We start from the raw sequence: 20,730 nt of genomic DNA, 5'->3' as shown, positions 1-20,730 counted from the left end.
GTGTTCCTCAAGAACCTCTTGAATACAGGCCAAAAAATAGCATTGCAGAAAATCCTTAATCTGCTTTTCCTGTCAGCCAGTCCCCCCAGACAGAAAAATATCAATTTTGTTTTGGAGATTCATCAGCATTCCTTTCCTGCTATGACATAAGGGTGCATTACTAGTGAATTTAAACCTTGACCTATTTTAGAATAGTATAAAACATTCAAAACTGCATTGTATCACTATTTCTTCACCTGACTGCAAGCTTTCTTGCTTTGCTTTTTGTTGATTCAACCTCCTTAAATTTATCACCTTCAGACTTCCAAAATTCCATCCCAAAGAGGCAAAATAATATTTTGCATCATTTTTATAAAGTAAAATGAGATGGTTAGACTTTAAGTAGAAAAAATAACCCTGCTCTTCTCTCCAAGGGGATTTTTATATTTCTTTTCCACATTGAATTGCACTGTCCTCTAGTGGATATTTTAAGCAATTGTTTTTGTGTTTGTAAATCTTTCATACTGCTCTGATACAGTAGGTTTAATCTTTATTTTCAAGTGAACCATAAGTGTTGTCTGATATAAAAAGCTAGAGGATTAGAGTAATATTTCAAAACTGGATAAGAAAAAGTTACATTTGACCTGCAGTCCAAGTTATAATAATATAGAGACATTTTAAAATGTTTGTATCTGATTTATCAGTTGGAGCAGAAAGATACAGAGTGAAGATGCAAGTGTATGGCATGTGTGTTTTATTACATTTTATTACATTGTATTGAGAGTTGGAGATAATCTGCTACTTTCACATTGAAACAAATTTTGTAAGCTGTGAGTGAATGAATAGTAAAGACCAATGGAATAATAGGAAGGATTGAATACACCCTGTTAGATTCAAAGTGAAGGACTATGCATCCCATTTTACCCAGTGGTTTGGGGGTTTTTCTTAGTATTGCTACCTGCCTCTTAAAAAGGGTAGTGATCTTTGTCTGGCACACAAGAACATTTGATTTATAATCTGGGTAAACTCAGCCATCTCCAAAGGGTTTGGAGAATGTCCCCATGTCTCTGCTTCAGTGTCTGTGTCTCCAAAACAGATAACAAGGAGACTCACTTTCTCCTTGTCATGCTGAAGATTTCTTACGTAATTAAAGCAGTATGTAGCCTCTAAGAAGCTGAATGAGGGAAAGTTCCTTGCTTACCTGCAGCTAATTAAATATATGTTCCTGGGATTCTTTAATCCTGGCAAAGTTGTGTTCGTGTAAGTGTATCTTGCCTTGCACGTCTCTAAACGGCAGCAGTTCTTGATGCTTTGCTGTTGGTAAAGGTTCCCACAATCTTCCAGCTCTGTCAGAAAGAAGCTCTTGCATGTCATTGTTACGAAGGCCAACAGATCTTTGCAAGGCCAAACTGCAACCTGGATATCTGGTTTTAGAAGTGGTGAACACCCTTCTTAATGGGGATTCCCTGGGACTTGAGCTGCTAAGCATCTCTGAAGATCAGAATGGGAAGATAAAATCTTAAGTGATGGTCCTTTTCAGGCTTGTGTATGTTTGCAGTACTGGATGTCTGGGTCCAGCTGTAGGTTACAGCCCCTTTACTTTCCCCTCCATGAGCTGGGAATACATCTGCATCTTCAGCGCTTGTGTCCCAGCATCCTGCAATGTGAGCTTCCCCACATTCTTTGGTATGTTTGAGCAATTTGAGACACCATCCTTTCTCTGGTGTTTGTTATGTTGAAGGAGGGAGAGAAGAAACAGATGCCTGGCAGTATGCTGCTGGCTTGCTTTTCTTATTTAATTTCTGGCAATTTCATGTTTTAGTTTGGTAAAAGAATGTTTTTGCAGACACAAAATCAGGCTCCGATGACCAGAAGGACTGGGAGACATGGTACATGTTTTAACCTCTAAAAATACTAGAAGCCTCCAGGCAGGAACATGTTTGCCAGCTGTATCACGCAAAGCCGCTGTCTTCCATGTAGATGTGACCTGTGGCATCCTGGAGAAGAAACCTTGACAAATATAGTCTGCTTCATACTGTCTGGAGTACACTTTTAGCTGATGAAAGAGTTAGGAGTGGTCAATAAATTAATTCAGTTAGCTTGAAATGTAAAGGTGTTTTTTTCAGATTTCAATCAAAGCAAACTGTAAGCAAGTTCTTTGCCAGTGTAGCTTTTAATTTGCTGCAGATGTAGTTTTACTGACAGTTGCTGAATAGCTTGTTCTCGACTAAAATAAGTGGATTGAGCTTCAGAGCAACAATTTACAGCAAGGTCAGAGATTATATTGGTGATTTTATAATAATATTTATAGTTTGCTGCGTGAGTGTTCATGCATCTGTGTGTGCATATAAGGGAACGATGCATACAAAGTCACAGGGCACGCTTCTGACACTGCTAATAGTTGGAGAACTGTCGCAAGTCTTTACTGCTGTCATCACATGAGATAATGTGGGGTTTTTTTTGAAAGAGTTTCTCATTAAAAATACATTAGCAGAAACTTTGATTAAAGGGATCTGAATGTTGGAATAATTATGGTTTTGAGCCATCTTGAAATATTTTGTTAAAGCATGTTTTAAAACACATATTTTAAAAAACCCGCACACTTATCTTCCAGTATACATTTTCAGTAGTATTCAGGAGAGTACCGCACAGAAGAGTACAGCTTATGGTCTTGGTGATTTGGGGAAATTTCTCTAGTTGTATTTATGGCCTCACATCTTTGTACATAACTAATATTCATTCTGATCCTGAAAGGCAACAGCTAAGAAAATGGTTTCACAATTGGCTTACACATTCCCACCTCATCCCGGGACCTAACAGCATGTTAAGGCTTATTCCTGGCTTCAGGGCCAGTGGTGGTGTGTCTGCAGGGTCAGTCAGATCCAGGAGCTGCTTCGGCATCGCACGGCTCCAGTGCTGGTACAAGCACAGGAGTGGGGTGTTTATGGGCAGGGGGAGGGAGGGGGAAGACAAAACAGCTTCTTTGGTGGCTGCCCATACTTCAAATGATTACGAAACCTCAGCCGAAGTTAATTTGCATTTGTGTTTGGATTTCTGTTTTGTGTAAGATTCAGAGCTTTACCTTGTATTGAGGTATCTGCCATTGTTCAGTGCTACAGTGCATTGTTATCCTTAGCCTGTGATAATTGTTCAGTGGTATTAACAAAGGTGGAAAATGAAAGAGAAATAACAACTTGCAAGTGTCAAGTTTTTGTCCTCTCTCTTTTTGTGTACAGAATTTGTGGTGTTCAGACTCTGAAGGTCAGCAGACTGGAAAGCAGGGGCTGCAGACAGTGAGACGTCCTTTCTATAGATTTATAAATGGGCTGTAGGAAAGGTGGAATGCTTTATAGGTGCTGCCAGTATTAATCCTTAAGTGTATGATGATCAGATGTCAGTGTGCATTTTGTGAAGGCTAAGAAGATTTTAGAGAAAAAAAAAAAGGAAAAAATAGAATAAATGCACATACACTATATCTGTTTATTTTAGAGTGCAGACAGGTATGCTAAAGCTGCTTCTGCTGAACATAGAATGCACTTAGTTGTGTGGAACCTGGCAGCCTTGTGGATTATGTTGGTGATCCAATACAATTCCAACAGTAATCTCCTGGCACCATTGCTGCAGGTAGTATATAATTACATTTATTTGGGGTGGGGTTTTTTTGGTACCAAACATTCAAAGCAGAATTGCAGGCTTTGTCAAGGCTCACTTTAACAAAAGGTCACTGTAAATTAAAACTGTTAGTTTTATTAATAAAGCAATATAGATTTTATATGGATATAGCAATACATAAATACATCTAATTTCATATATAAAGAGAAAATAGGCTGTGTGTCTGCATATATGTTCATATAGTATTTAGGAGCTGTGGGATTAATGGGTATTTGCAAAGATTCAATACCATATCTGTCATGAGGACAGTGATAATGCAGCACTCGCCTGGTTTCTATCACTTTTGCTGCCCAGCATTGGTGCTTAGACCTGACAGACTGCAGGTTGTTCCTGCCATTGATGGTGATGTCTTCATGCTGCTGTGGGTTCCCTTATTTCTCCAGAGGAGTCCATAATCAGCTGAGGAGTACATTTGATGATGATTTCACATTTATCAGTTCTTTTGGTGGATGGAAAAAAACCTAACCTGTGGATATACTGCTGTCTTTAGTTTTCTTAATAATGTGGCTGAAATACAGAATAATTTTATAAGGCATGCTGTGGGTAAAAAATGATTATTAGAATAATAATGCTGTCAAGTAACCTGTAGACAGTTTGCCCTCCTTGATATGTCTAATAGTCCATATGCACCAGATACAGAGCATGTTAATATGTAATGGTTCTACTATACAATGGGAGGTTTATTTTTCTTATAGACTTAAATAATACAGAGATTGTGCATTCCCTGTGCACATGAAATACTGAAAACCTTTTCATCCATCTACTGGGTCTGAATGTTCAAGTTCTTTCAGCTGGAAATGCAAGATCTAGTCAGGCTACAGAAGCATATATAAACAATGTTCACAAATTTCAGCGGAGTTAAAGTGAATCTCAGCATCATTTGGACTGATCTTTTGGCTTATTTGGAAGATTACAATAAAACCCAAGATTGAATTCTCTACCCGATTCAGTTTCTTATTGATTGAACCCTTTTAGACTTCTCTCTAATTTAACAGTGTATTTTTATTAAAGCCAAGCATACAAACATCAATTATCCAAGCTGCATCTAATTTCCTTCAACATTTTTTTTTTCCTTTTGCTGCCAATGGATTAGAAGACCTGATTAGAATTCAGCTTGAAAGCTGAAAAGCGAATCCTTAAATGAGAATGTCTGCATTAGGAATTAAAATATCTGTACTGGGCATAAAATCCTCCTCCTTATCTCTAATAATGTAAACACACTTGGTTAAGTTGATCTGTCACATGCCTGGTGCAATGTCCCTGAGTTAGGAACATGTATTAGAAAGGGCAGAATGGTGTCTGTGACTTCTCCCACTGTTAGAATCCATCACTAGTGTATTTTAACATCAAAGTGCTTTGCATAGATATCTCTCTACCGTAAGGGTTAGCGTGATAAGGCTCGATTTTTTTTCATTATGTGTTTTTACCTAACACCAAGAATGTTTGGATGTGCACAAGCAGGAGGAGCAAGGCAGAGAAGGGGCCTTCTAAGGTTTCACTGTTGGTAGCTTCTACAGAGTTAAGGATTTCGTAACAATGCAAAGGTGAAGTAAATAATTGCCATGGCATCACCAACTGAATATGTAGAAAACCCTAAACTGGTAAATTCATGCATTTAACATGATGTTAAAGTGTTGGCCCATGTCTAAACTATAAGGAGTTATAAAGTCAATTAAATTGTATGTTCTGATTTGACTGGATTATTAATTTTCTTCTGATACCTAGTGTGCTCTGCCTGTGAGGCAGAAGCTGTGTCTTGAGCCACATGCAGGCTGTTACTATGCGGGCTTTACGAACCAAAGCTGTTGGTGTCATGTACCGAATCATCATACCTAATTTCAGTGGGAGAAATTTGGATATCAGGATTTTTAAGGGAGTTTATTATTAATTATTACTCTATTTATATAGCATTAAAGATGCTTCGTGCTTTGAAAAGGCACGTGAGAATTCTGTTTGTAGTATCAGGATGCCTGGAAGAGTGAGCAAATCTTAACTGGAGGACTCTGCTGCAAATAGTAAAAGGAGACAAGTAGCAGGGGCAGGCAGCATCCTAGCACATCAGCACTGGAAAACTAGATGAATAGTCTAATAAGCTTGAGAGAAGAAAATGGGGCTGTGTCCCATATGGTTAGATGGGAACTGTTCTGACCACTTTTGGGTAGCATCATGAAAAGTCTTGGAGGCAGAAGTCTTGGAGCTAGCAGGTGATGAGATGCCGGTGAGGTGATCCCATTGCCATCTTTGTTTTACAGCTGTTGTGCTAGCACTGGAGTGTGGTAGTGCGATGTAAGCACTGCTTATGCTTCTAGCAAGTGATGTTTTTGCAGTCTAGGGTACTGCTTAAGGAGTGAGATGATTTCTTGTGGAAAGTAAAGTGTTGAGTGGTTTTTTTCCCTTTTTTTATTGCTGTGTTATGCATGGCTGTATTACTAACAGTGGTGAGCTTTCAATCTGTGTGTGTGACTGCACATCACAGGAGTTAATTGTCACGTTTTGTCTGCAGAGAAATGTTAAACCTGATTGTGCAGAGCTATAAATGTGCATGACTGCAGGGAATTTTCTTGGTACTGGTATGAGTCTGGCTACCTGGAGGTGGGCAAAGTGGATCTGTTCATCGTGTGCAATGAGTTAAGCATAATTGTGGTTGACATCACGCACAAGCGAAATACAGTGATATTTCATTCCTTCAAACCTAATCCCCTCTTTTTCTTGTTGTTTTTTGAGTCAACATGATTCTGGCAAAGCCTGTTTGTGACACCCAGTGAAGCTTATTGTAGAGTACCCCAAATGTTGTGGATTAGCCCCACTGTGGAATGAGAAACAGCGTAGCTGCATCTATATTGTGTCCCCCTTGACTTAATAGGCCGTGGTGGGAAGCCTGGTATATGAACTTGGGTTCAATATTATACTGCCTTACCAAGTGGAAAGAAACCATATCTTGTATATATTAATGTCTTGCATGTTGTGAAGGGTAACTTAATTGTGAATTGGGTGCAGGAGTTTCAGCTTCCAGAAACTGATGAATAGCAGTTTTTTGAGGTTATTAGTTAATCTGTTGTAATGAATGCTCTTCATTATATGCCTCTCCTTGTTTATTAGAAGGGATTTTTACTCCTCTTTATTAAGTCAGGGCAAGTATATTACCTTTTCCTCCCTACTGCTTATGATAAAGTGCGTATCCAGATTGTTTTCTGAAGTGTCCACATGAATATTTCATTGCATGTGCATCCGCATGTTCATACACTGTTTTTTCTGAGCTCCAACCTCTGATTATTCAATACATTGGAAAAAGTCCAAAATATAGATTGTTTAATCTCTTTTTATTTTTACTTATCAGTAGAAATTCCCTTTTTTTGTGTAATAATGTGTTTATGACATTAATTACCATGCCAGTTTAGACCAAGGCAATTAATCACTGCTACAGGCCACAGAAACAATAGACTCAGAATCAACTTCTGTGAGTACAGAGTTGAAGCTTGTACCTTCTATAAATGAGAATCTGCCTGACAAAGGGGAATTTGTATCCTGCTTTGGATCTCTTACCTGTGTTTATTTAAAAAAAAAAAAAAGCCAAAACAACACACAAACAAAACCCCCCACGTAGTTCCTACTCTGTTTCTTTCCTACAGGTTGAAGCAATACTTGTAAACATATTTGGTGGGATCGTGAACTGTGCCATTATAGCCAATGGTATTACCAAAGCCTGCCGAGAGCTTGAGCTGAAAGTACCTCTGGTGGTCAGACTGGAAGGTGAGTGCTAACGGTTTCAGACAAAAATTGTCCCTCAGGTGCACAGTAATCCACTTTGGCTTTCTTCGATCTCTAAGCTTTAAACAGATTAGTCTCACACAATAAGAATATGTCCAATTGTTCATCTGTAGCATGACCTGAAGTCAATAAACTTTCCTTACGTATTTCTGTATTCCTGATCCCTGGTGGTACTTGAAGCAATGAATTTTGCAATGAAAGTGTTATGATTTTGTTTGTAAGATTTGCAATGCAAATAGAAATTATTTTGATACAAGTTTCTGTTTACTGGAAGGTATTTCTTTTTCAAATGATTTTTTTACTCAATGCAATTCCATTATTGCTAAACCTGGAGCAACATATAGCTTCTTAAATTTGCTCCAATACCTTAATTAAAAGAAAGATGTTAGAAACAGTATTTGTGAGAGAGAGATCACTGTAACGTGTTCTTCTGCCCAGATATCCAATCCAGCTAAAATCCATTAAAAACCAGAAGATTTGGTAATGGTAAGGAATTTTGGTTTTGTAGTACATCCAGCATTGTTAAACTGGAAACAAAAAAGATTATAATAGAGAGGTAAGGAAGAGTGCTCCTTGGCAGTTACTGGCTTTAATATAATGGCAGTGGATATGGAGTTCTGTCTCTAATTTCTGAGAAATACCCTGAAAGAGGAAGAGAGATTATTCTTCTGCCACTGAATGAAAAAGTGCTTTGATTGAAATCAGCACACAAGTCTGGTGAGCTTAAAACATTTCCTTTTTGCTAAATAGGTTTGGAAAATAGAGGTTGTTCTGTTTGGGGTTTTTTTAAGGCCTGTTCCTCAAAAACATCAATATTCATGTTTTGGATGTGTGTAAAGAACATAAAATGTCCCGTTGCTCAGTATTGGTGATGAAAGGAGGAAATGCATCCCTTTATGTACCTGACATACAAAACAAAGGTGTTTTTTAACAGTGTGATAGACGGGAGGAGAAAGAAAAGTTCAGAATACACCAGACTTTTTCCTTTTCAAAAAAATAAAGTCACCAGGACTCATGAAGATGCAGATTACCCATTACGCCCTTTAGTTACGGGGGGTACTTGTTTTGCCTTTCATGAGAAAGCAGGGTTTTCCCATCCCTCATTCTCACGCTACATTACCCATATATCGTAGTTCACATCAGGGGAGACCACAGCCGGTGACACACAATTTTGTCCTGTAAAAGTTCTGTTGTGCATTTCACTGCAGGGTTTGAATTCTTTCCAGAGTGCCTTCTTCGTTTAACATGGGTAGACTTTTGTTGTGGTAAGTGCAGGAAAATTCAAATACACTAAAATGGATTTTAGAAACAAATTGTGAACTTTTTCTTTGGATGATGCAGCACCACTAAACACCTTAAGATAGTAAGTAGGTAGTTTAATGTGGATGAAGGAGAGACTGATGGATGTTGGTTAGAAGCAGGAAAGTTTCATAATATAAAATCTCATTGTTATCAGCTCTAGGCAATGTTGTTTAGCTTTTTGTCATAGCAAAAAACTTTTCCTGTCTGTCATGGCTGGGAGAAAGTTTATCTGTCAGATCTGCAAGACTTCTCATCTATTGTAGCTGTTATTTTTTTAAGTGGAGATATTGGAGAAGCCATTAGTTTTCCTTATGAACAAGGTAGTTGCGAGTTGTTTCTGTTGCAGACTTGGAAACCGGTATAAGAGAAACAAGAAAATCAACTTGCTCATTTTAAACTGTAGTCTGCTAGGTCAGCCACTGGGTTTTCTTGACCTTTCTCTAGTACTTTTGATACTTCCATGATTGTACACAAATAAGGGTGATTTTTTTTTTTTTTTTTAATGCAACTTCTGGGAGATTGCAAGAGGCAAAGCAGTCCCTGGGCTGAATAAAGAGAGTCCCAGTGCTACTGCACTGTGGAGTTTTCTGGAAGAGAAGGTGTGGAGCAGGAGTGCTTCTGCCTGGGGTTGCAGAAAGCCCTGCAGAGGTGACTGCATGGTGCCAGTTACTCTTGTGCCTGCAACCTTTGAGTCGTGTGCTGCTTCATCCACAGAGATCAAAGCTGAATCTTCAGAATGTCGAAGACATGTTTTAATGCAATTTTGTGGACCATCTTCCCATGGCTGCTTACTCTTTACTAGGTTTGTAAAAATGCTTCTCCTAGACTAGCAGCTGGCTCTGGAGACAGCAATACCACGTTGTCTGTAGGAAACTCTGTCCCAGAATAATACATCAAACTCCCACTTTTGCATAATATTTATCACAAAAGTTTTTTAATTCCTTCTATCATTCCTCACGTTACCCATCAGTTCATCCTAAATGAAGAGCTATGATGTTTACAACCTTCAGATGTTGTACTTCGAAACTGTGAGTTTGTAACTCCTACTTTCTCTGCCTCCTTAATCACCCAACCAAGCAATAAATATATATTTAGTTCTTTTAATCTTTCCTCAGAATTCAATCCCTCTGGATCTTTAATCGTCTTTGTTGTTGTTCTTTGAACTCACACTGGGTTATCTAAACATATAAGGATTTTTTAATTAATAATGAGTACTGTGGAAGTAATAAGGCCACCCAAGACTTTTTAGAACATTACTGATAACAGTTTACACTTCAAAAGGAGAAAAAAGGACAAGCACTTTTTTGGATTTCTATTTTGAACATTTTTCCAACAGAAGGTTCATGATTATTCCCATAAATCTAACAGATTTGTGACCTGCACTTTAAGGACTCTTTGCCCGCATGCACTGCACAAATGTCTTGATGACTAGTGCTTTAATCAGTCAAATCTGTCTTGATTTAGCAGGATTCTGTGGACAAATCTTTGTTCTCAGTTGTATAATAATTACAAGCTGTTTTACCAGTGGATAAAGAAAGGATTACTCTCCTCTTTGAAAATGGTAACTTTATAATTACATGTATTTACTTGCCTTATCAGTAAAGAACTCACCAGCTGAGACGCAGGATTATTGTTGTTTAAAAGACTCGTGGACAAATGGAGAAACCACATATTCCAAATTTTATCTTTTACAGATGTAGAAAACTAACTTCTGCTGGTTTTATGGAGGATTTTTTCCACTTTACAGTGTAATGTACTCCTATTAAGTTTTGTGAAAACTAACTAGGAGTGCTCAATGGAAGCCAAACCTTTTTTCTCGTTTATGTAGCTCAGAGTTAGATGGAAAGAGGAAAGAATAAAAAAGAATTGTGAAGTAGATGTCTTCTTCCTATGCTGGAGATTTTACATTCTCACTTTTACAACAAATGAATTCTCCGCTTCTTTGGTCATAGGACAAGAAGAATTGGGAGGAATTAGAATTACTTAATATGTTGAAATGCAGCTAGAATCAAATTGGCTACTATTCACAGAATCATAGAACAATTTGGGTTGGAAGGGACCTTAAAGATCACCTCGTTCCACCCCCCCTACCATGGGCAGGGACACCTTCCACTGGACCAGGTTGCTCAAAGCCCCGTCCAACCTGGCCTTGAACCCTTCCAGGGAGGGAACAGCCACAGCTTCTCTGGGCAACCTGTGCCAGGGCCTTGCCACCCTGGCAGGGAAGAATTTCTTCCTTACATCTAATCTAAATCTGCCCTCTTTCAGTTTAAAACCATTACCCCTTGTCCTATCCCTATACCCCCTGATAAAGAGTCCCTCCCCCCTTTCCTGTAGCCCCTTTAAGTACTGGGAGGCCGCTCTAAGGTCTCCCCAGAGCCTTCTCCAGGCTGAACACCCCCAACTCTCTCAGCCTGTCCTCACAGGGGAGGTGCTCCAGACCCCTGGTCATCTTTGTGGCCTCCTCTGGACCCGCTCAAGCAGGTCCACGTCCTTCTGATGTTGGTGCCCCCAGAGCTGGACACAGCACTGCAGGGGGAGGTCTCACAAGAGCGGAGTAGACGGGGAGAATCCCCTCCCTCGACCTGCTGGCCACACTTCTCTTGATGCAGCCCAGGACACGGTTGGCTTTCTGGGCTGCGAGCGCACATTGCTGGCTCATGGTCAGTTTTCCATCCACTGATACCCCCAAGTCCTTCTCCGCAGGGCTGCTCTCAATCCACTCCTCGCCCAGCCTGGATTTGTGCTTGGGATTGCCCCGACCCATGTGCAGGACCTTGCCCTAAGTCTTGTTGAACTTCATGAGGTTCACACGGTCCCACCTCTCCAGCCTGTCCAGGTCCCTCTGGATGGCACATCCCTTCCCTCCAGCGTGTCGACTACACCACACAGCTTGGTGTTGTCAGGGAACTTGCTGTGGGTGCACTCAATCCCACTGTCCATGTCATCAACAAAGATGTTTAACAGCTCCAGTCCCAGCACCGACCCCTGAGGAACGCTGCTTGTCACTGTTCTCCACTTGGACATCGAGCCATTGACCACAACTCTTGAGTGTGACCATCCAGACAATTCCTTATGCACTGAGTGGTCCATTCATCAAATCCATGTCTCTCCAATTTAGAGACAAGGATGTCGTGCAGGGCAGTGTCAAATGCTTTGCACAAGTCCAGGTAGATGACATTATTTGCTCTTCCCTTATCTACAAACTCTGTAACCCCGTCGTGGAAGGCCACCAAATTCATCAGGCACAGTTTGCCCTTACTGAAGCCATGTTGTCTGTCACTAGTCACTTCCTTATTTTCCATGTGCTGTGGCATAGTTTCCTGGAGAATCCACTCCATATGCTTGCTGGACACAGAGGGGAGACTGACTGGCCTGTAGTTCTCTGGATCTTCTTTTATTCGCTTTTCATAAATGGGGGTGATGTTTCCCCTTTCCAGTCCACCGGAACTTCACCACCTTGCTATGACTTCTCAAATGTGATGGATAGATTGTCTTAGCCACTTCATCTGCCAGTTTCCTCAGGACCCACAGATGCATCTCATCAGGTCCCATGGACTTGTGCACCTTTGGGTTCCTTAGATGGTCTCAAACCTGACCTTCTCCTACAGTGGGTGGTTCTTCATTCTCCCAGCCCCCGCCTTTGACTTCCTTGTCTTGGGTGGTGTGGCTGGAACCCTTACTGGTGAAGATGGATTCAAATATCTGAATCAAAATTTTTCTGTTATATTTTTCAGCCATATAATTCGTGACCGTCTGTGTTCTTCAGAATCTAATATTTTTTTAGTATATTCAGAAATCTTATACACAAGTGAAATTTTGCTTCAGCTTGTATATCTTACAAATATGGATAAGTATGTATGTCTGTGAGTTTTAGTATCCCAAAGTGCCTACCGAGAGAGAAGAATGGTGTCTTGCAAAGTCACACTTAGAACTTTATCATATCAACCTTTTCAGACATACTGGGTTTAAACATTCAGCACATTTAAATGTGTCTTTCCCAGTTAGGATGTAAACATGAGGTGGAGGAAAAGATTAAAATATTCTTTTGGAAAAGTTTTGAGATTAAAAAGGGCAAATGGGGTGGATAGAATAGAAAGGCTTTCATTTTCTCTTACAAGTACGCAGTGAAAGTTGATTTATTCTTGACTGCAGAGCCAACAGCTAAGAGTTGTGTAAGCCACCAAAACTTCATAGATTCCCTAGCTGAAGATCATTAAAGATCGTTATGTCTAGCCAAACCTCAAATCAGATGTTGTTGACTGAAGGTTAGCTAGTGATGAACTTCAGACCTTGTCCCTTATTCTCCAGTACCTCTGTCTTTTAGACCTGAGAGGCAATGAGTTCCCAGCTTCTGGGCTAGCAGAAATGATGTAACCTGGATCCATGCTGGGGCGGCTGCATGTGGAAATTGGCTCTTTCTACGCTCATCAGTGTAGCATATCAAAGCTGAAACTGCTGTTGATAATGTAACATGGTCACAATGCATTCACGTCAACAATTTTCAGACATGCTGCATATTGTGAAATACTTTGTCATAGCAGAATGTTTTGGGTAGATCAGATTAATTCTTTATGTTAGTCTTCTAATTGTTGGGATATACCAAATGTGTCTTCTCCCATATATTTTATTTACCTGAAAATCTAGAAATGACATTGCAGATTCTTACATCCTCTCCAGCCATCAGCATTAAACAGTGGCAATTTATCCTGTTCCTAATGGGTTTATGACAGTGTAAGTGAGCAAATGAACATTATCAAAATCCTGTTGGAGCACGATTGGCTTTGTTTTCATTCAACCTATGTAGTCCTCTTGACTCATTTGTGACAATGTGTGCCAGTAGAATCTTACAATTTATAGAAGCACGCTTAGATATAATATTTATTGTTAGGATTTTTAGGTAATGAGTTGAATAGATCCGCTTTGCTAATGATAGCAGAGATTTCAAGGCGACAAAAGTGTAAATGTGAGAGATTGCTTGTACACAGACAGAGAGGTTGTTTTAGAACCCAGGTTTCAGAAGGAGGATATTTAGATTTAAAAGCCTGAGGTATATGCTGATAAAATTACATGTTTTTCCATGGAGTGTAATTGACAGTAATACATGTCAGAAGGAAAAAACTTATTTTTCTTGTTAGAAGGCCATTCCCTTAATAGAGTCCAGTTTAAAAAAAAAAAAAAAAAAAAAAAAACCAAAACAAAAAAACAAGCCAAAACAAAACCTAAAACAAATTAACAAAAAAATCCCACCCAGCAACAACAACAAAACCCTTATAGCCTTCAGTCCTGTGAATTTTCACCGTTTCTCAGTTGGCTGCAGTGTAGGTGAAGGGCAGGTTATTTTGATAGCCTGTGTATGGGATTCTGTTTACAGTTCTCTGACACCATCCAGTGGCAGGAGGTTAATGTTAGAATAGTGGGATTATTTATTTGTTTATTTTAACATCTACTACAATAAGATGATACCCCTTGTAGATTCTTAAATGTTTCCAGTGTTTTCTGAATGTTTAATTTTAAAACTCTTACATCTGCTTTCGGCAGGATCTCATTATAATTTCCATATTCTCCATATACCTAAAATACTTATCACAATGGGATAAAAAGCTATCATAAAAAAAAAAAAGAAAATTACAGAAAAGGAAATGCTTGCTGAAAAATACATTTAGTTGTATGGCCTGCCTATAAAATAGTATTTTATTTAATAAAGTGTACCCTTACTCTTGATTTTTTTTCAGCTTTCATATTTTCATTTGCCTGCATAAATACCCCCTTCCCTTCTCAGCGGACTGTGTTTTGTATTGATTTTGTGGTGCATGTTAGACAAGTAGTGTGTAGAGCAATCACTGCAGTGCAGAATAGATCCAATGTATTGTTCCCACTCTGGCCTGTTAGTAAATTAATATTGGCCACTTAGAGAAGAGCAGAAGTTGGTTTTAAATACATGGCTATTGCAAGCAGCACAATATTTTTCTCTGTGGGAAAATTTCCAGGAAAATATCACTCTTTCCATTTTTTTTCTGCTCACAACACTTTCTCTTAGAATCCTATTTGAGAGATCCACACTTGTATCTAAATAATATATAGAACCTTCAAGACTTGATGGGAATTGCTACACAAATGTGAGGAACTTAATAGAGAAGGGAACTTTCGTATTGCCTTCCGACTTCCCTGTACAGTTCTGTACTGGCAATTAGCAGCTTCCAAATTACATTATATAGGGTGGTTGGAAAAAAAATCAAATACTATACTTTTTTTGCCCATAATACTTTTTTTTTTTTCTGTCGGAGAAGTCCTGTACAGTTCTGGATGTTACTATGCAACCAAATCCCCCTTCTGTCAGAGATTTCAGATGTCTTTGACCTTCCTACACAAGTCCCACAGTGTGTCCTCTGCATATCGATGGGAAGCATGACCTCTTCTGCCAGTGCTTTTAAACAGCTAGCAGATGGGGTCCCACATTCCTCTTCCAGACACCTGCCTCTCCTATCACAAAGTGCTGGGGCCTGCTGTGACAGAGATGTCTTTGGTCTCTTTCAGTGCTGGGAGTAGGAATCCTGACTTCAGCATGCTGATGAAACAGACTTTTGAATTTCTCTACTTCTACTATACAATTTCAGACGTTTTATAGTCTGCCAAAAAAAGAAAATTGCCCTTTAAAATGAGCATTCTGGAAGCTGCACAGTAAAGGGCATGCTCCTTGCTTGGTTAATAATTAAGCATGTAATTAGTGTATAGCTCCAAATATAATTAAACATCATTTTCCTATGTTGGGATGGGGGAAAGAAGCGAAAGAGTAAAAGTAAGAAAACTCGTGGGTTGAGATAAAGACAGTCTAATAGGTAAAGCAAAAGCTGCGCACACAAGCAAAGCAAAACAAGGAATTCATTCACCCTTCCCACGGGCAGGCAGGTGTTCAGCCGTCCCCGGGAAAGCCGGGCTCCATCACACGTAGTGGTGACTTGGGCAGACAAACGCCATCACTCTGAACATCCCCCTCTTCCTCCCTCTTCCCCCAGCTCTATATGCTGAGCGTCACGCCACATGGTCTGGGGTACCCCTTGGTCAGTTGGGGTCAGCTGTCCCGGCTCCTTGTGCCCCCCCAGTCTCCTCCCTGGTGGGGTGAGGAGCAGAAAAGGCCTCGGCGCTGTGTAAGCACTGCCCAGAGTAACTAAAACATCCCTGTCTTATCTTTTCCACCACAAATTCAAACCATAGCCCCATACTAGCTACCCTATCCCAGCCAAAACCAGTAGAAGGAATTACAAAGTAATTAATGATTTTGACAAAGTAAATGAACTTGACGGGGGGGGGGGGGGGCTGTCCTAAAGAGGATCAGCTCAAGGTCTTGTGCTTGTGACCAGTGTGTGATCCCCAAGTGTGGATTCCTCAGCCGGATATCTGATGCCGTGTTCTTCTGTGGTGCACAGCACATCAGTGATCAAAACTGTCACTTGGCTTTGCTGGAGAAAGCTCTGGAGAATTCAGATTTTCTGTTTGTCTTTGTTTTCCAAAAAGAATGAGCAAGAGTAAATGGGAAGGCGATGCACTTGTCTTTTATACAAGTGTGAACAGTGGGGAAATACCTTTTTTAATTTTGGATTTCTTTTCCTTTACTTTGCATGTAGTCTATTGACTAAATTTGAGCTTTTTATATACAAAATGGAGCACTTGTACTGTATAGCTGTACAGTCTCCTTCAATGTGGGATAATTAAGTGCAGCAGCAGAGGAGGGAACAGTGTCATGCTGAATGCTTCGGAGATCTCTTATATTCCCCCTTTTTAGCAGAAATGCAAGAAAGCATATTGAAGAGCAGCTCAAAACCAGCTAAATTTGCAGGATTACCCAAATCTGTGTCTTTCAATAGCCCATTTTGCAGCTTTCAGTTAACATGGGTGAATTTTAGTTATTGTTGATTCGCTGACTGCTGATTAGCCGTAGCTGATTGTTGCTAATTGTGTTAAATCTTCAGAGTGTCTTAAAGGCCTGATATGTGGTCCATTATCCACTGCTCTTGCTGGATGTCCCTACTGACTCTGGTGAATGTTAGATTGACCCTCTAATCTCCACAAAGCCCCTCTTGTGGAATCAAGTGCTATTATCAGATTGCATTGTCTGTCAATTGTCATTGAAATTAAGAGTTCCTTCTTCTTAGTATAAACCACTCCTTGAATCTGTTGTTAAACTGAAGTGATGTGTAGTTTGAAGCATTAGCTACTTTTATAGAGATTTAATAGAAGATGCTCATTTACTCATTAATATTAATTACTAATTATAGTCAATGTTCTTTTTTAGGAACAAATGTTCATGAAGCCCAGCGTATTCTGAATGAAAGTGGACTCCCCATCACGTCTGCAAATGACCTTGAGGATGCAGCAAAGAAGGCAGTGGCTAGTGTGGCCAAAAAATAACAACTTGAAGAGTATTCTCATGGAATGTGTGTGTGTGTTTCACAAGATGTCATTCCTGTTGGTGTTTTGGAGAGGATTAGTGGAGTCTTTTTAAGCAGTCATCAGTGTTGGTGGACTTAATTTGTGATACGTGGCAAACTCAGGCCATAGGCTTGCAAGTTAGGCTTCAGAAATTTTGCAGCTACGTTCTTGAGAAGTTTGTATGTCTTCATCTGATTTTGGTAATTTTGTTACTCCGAATTGTAATAAGTAATAACTTCATAAAGCTCTTTTTCTGCTTTTCTTCCAAAATTGTCACTGATAAACTCATGATAAAATACAATAATTAATAATTGACTTCTATCAACAGGATTGTTCTTCAATCAAACATACGTAGTTCGCCTATTTCACCGTATTTTCATTCATTTTTTTATATTGTAAAGAGTCATCAAACTAATAATGGGTTTATATTTTTTATGGAGTTTTACAAAAATGTAAAAAAGTGTGCTTACAATATCTATTTTTATTCAAATGAATAATGTTTATTTTCTTTTTTAGAAATCACACATTTTGCCTTAAGGTTATTTTCTTTTGTAGATGCCAAAGTATACCTCACAACAGGAAAAGGGATTGAATAGTTGGTAGTGAAAACACCTTCCATTCTTATACTGTGCCTATAAACTGGCGAAATGTGATTCATTTTATTTTCTAGTTTTTGGAAATGAGGTGCAGTATTTCTAGGTGTAACAGTGCCATACAGAGAGCTCTAGGAGGATGTGTCTGCCAGTAAGAAAATGGCTGCTAACTTTTTAAAATAACCTCTTTCATAAGTATGTCACTTCTGTGAGGTTTTAAAATAAGATGAGAACCTAAAGCAGTTTTCTGTCAGGAGCATGGAGTATTCTTCAATTGATTTAACTTCCAAAACCCATTTCTGATTTATTTGGAATAAAACGCAAATGAACTTCTCAGTTTTTAAAGTATTTAATTTCTCAGGCATCAGTAAAAATATGTACAAGAGGAAAAAAAAAAGTAAGTTTCAGTACTCAGATATTGACTGAGATTTATTTTTATTATGTATTCTTTTGTAACAGTCGAAATTCAAGCTGTTAGTTACACAGATCATTCATTCAGGGAACAGAAGGCAATACCAAATGGCTTGTGTAACTAAAGAATTCGGTGCAAATCTCACTCAGCCCAGGAATTACATGCTGAAAATCATCAATAAATTTGAACAATGAGCAAATGAGTGCATATTATGATCTGGTCTTGTAAATGGGCAGAGAGGTAAAAATTTGTCTAATAAATTCTTAATTGTGATTTTTGAGCGGCTCTAATCAATACCGTGTTCTGCTTAGAAAAATGTAAATAAATTTTTCTTGACATTTCCATTAAAACTGTTACATTCAAAATAAATTATCTGCACTAATCTCTGGCTCTTGACACAAATAGTATAGATAGGTTGCTATCATCAATTACTGTAGGTTTTTTCTTCTCCATTCCTTTCTCTACATATTGCTCAAGGAGAAAATGTATGACCATTAGAATAGCAATAAATACACCACTAGGTATGTACTTACTGACTGAATGAAGGAGAAAGGTATCGTTAGCAGTTCTCGTAAAGGTGCGTAGAAGCACACTGCTTTGAAGGAAAAAATGTTTACCTCACTGCAACAAATAAAAAAGTCACACTCGATTTTATATATTTTAATACTGGAAATAGAAGCATTCTGTGGAAGAACTGTTTATTCAATGTTGTTGCACACTGTGTATCGAACTTCTGGTCTCAAAACCATTCATTGTCTGTGTACATGATTATTACTCTGCGAAGATTAATGCTATGTACACCACTTCATCAAATAAATGTAAAAATGAACCCATTTAATGAATTTGTCCTTTCTATAAAATAGAGAATTGTTTAATTTGTCTATTGTATTCTCGGTTCTTCTATTCAGCAGTTTATTACAGGTGAGTGAAATCAAACGCATAGGAATTTAGTTTCAGTTGGGTAATACTGGTATTCTGTTATATATGTGCTTTTTATCTAAAAAAAGTAGATCTTTTTATTTCTAGACATATCTTTTCTTATACGTAGGCTAATGACAGTACATACAAGTTTTATTCCTCTTAATCCGTGTACAGAATAGAACAGTATAACTTCTAATTTTCAGATGTCATATGGAAAATTTCATAAGCTCTGGATCTGTATTTTCTGAACATTTGGTGTTTCACTTGCGCCAGGGCACTGTTCGCTCTCTGTAACCAGAGGCTCTCTGTGTTCAGCTTGCTTGGTGTGGCGATGTGGACTGGTTTCTTTTACTTGCATGGATCATTTCTCTGTGTATGGAAACGTGTAAAGTTAGTTTTGGTCTCCCTTGGAAAGGCATTTAATTACATTTCCTATGTTTTTTAGCTGTTAAAAACTGCAAGTAAACACAGTGCCTGGAAGGGGTGCTTTTGTCTTTGCTCAAGCATGCAGAGTCGCAACCTGGCAAGAGTGCAGTTTTCTGTCCTCGGCAGCTGTCTACCTGATTGCGCCTCCCCCACCTCAGCAGGGCTGGGTGCAGGCTCCGCTCCAGCCAGCTTTTATAGCTTAAACCACATACATGAGAATTGCCCCTCCTGCACAAAGCAACCAGCAGTGTAACCAGTGGGTAAGTTCCGGTTAATTCCCTTTGTGAAAGTTTTAAGTAGGATTTAATTAGCCTTTAAATCTTGACATTTCAGCCTGTATTAATCATAGAATCATAGAACAGTTTGGGTTGGAAGGGACCTTAAAGGTCCTCTAGTCCCAACCCCCCCGCCATGGGCAGGGACACCTTCCACTAGCCCAGGTTGCTCAAAGCCCCGTCCAACTTGGCTTTGAACCCTTCCAGGGAGGGGGCAGCCACAGCTTCTCTGGGCAACCTGTGCCAGTGCCTCACCACCCTCACAGTGAAAAATTTCTTCCTTACATCTAATCTAAATCTACCCTCTTTAAGTTTAAAACTATTACCCCTTGTCCCATCCCTACACCCCTGATAAAGAGTCCCTCCCCCCTTTCCTGTAGCCCCTTTAAGTACTGGGAGGCCGCTCTAAGGTCTCCCCGGAGCCTTCTCTTCTCCAGGCTGAACACCCCCAACTCTCTCAGCCTGTCCTCACAGGGGAGGTGCTTCAGCCCCCTGATCATCTTTGTGGCCTCCTCTGGACCCGCTCAAGCAGGTCCACATCCTTCTGATGTTGGTGCCCCCAGAGCTGGACACAGCACTGCAAGGGGGGTCTCACAAGAGCGGAGTAGAGGGGGAGAATCCCCTCCCTCGACCTGCTGGCCACACTTCTCTTGATGCAGCCCAGGACATGGTTGGCTATCTGGGCTGCGAGCGCACATTGCTGGCTCATGGTCAGTTTTCCATCCACTGATACCCCCAAGTCCTTCTCCTTGGGGTTGCTCTCAATCCACTCATGGCCCAGCCTGGAATTGTGCTTGGGATTGCCCCGACCCATGTGCAGGACCTTGTCCTTGGCCTTGTTGAACCTCATGAGGTTCACTCCAGCCTGTCCAGGTCCCTCTGGATGGCACATCCCTTCCCTCCAGCATGTCGACTGCACCACACAGCTTGGTGTCATCGGGGAACTTGCTGT

General features: G+C 39.7%; 1 protein-coding gene across 1 annotated transcript in view; it reads left to right on the top strand.

The window, feature by feature from the left end:
* Window positions 1-18,989, top strand: part of SUCLG2 (succinate-CoA ligase GDP-forming subunit beta) — a 138,390-nt gene extending 119,401 nt beyond the window's left edge. The window contains exons 10-11 of the mRNA XM_074879096.1: window positions 7,281-7,401; window positions 17,015-18,989. Of these exons, the coding sequence (XP_074735197.1) occupies window positions 7,281-7,401; window positions 17,015-17,130 (237 nt within the window). The 3' untranslated portion in view covers window positions 17,131-18,989. The remainder of the gene's footprint in view (window positions 1-7,280; window positions 7,402-17,014) is intronic.
* The last annotated feature ends 1,741 nt before the right edge of the window (window positions 18,990-20,730 follow it).

Source organism: Strix uralensis, chromosome 10 (assembly GCF_047716275.1).
Source record: "Strix uralensis isolate ZFMK-TIS-50842 chromosome 10, bStrUra1, whole genome shotgun sequence".
Lineage (NCBI taxonomy): Eukaryota > Metazoa > Chordata > Aves > Strigiformes > Strigidae > Strix > Strix uralensis.
Note: the sequence above shows the minus strand (reverse complement) of the source record. Positions and strands in the feature narration are given on the sequence as shown.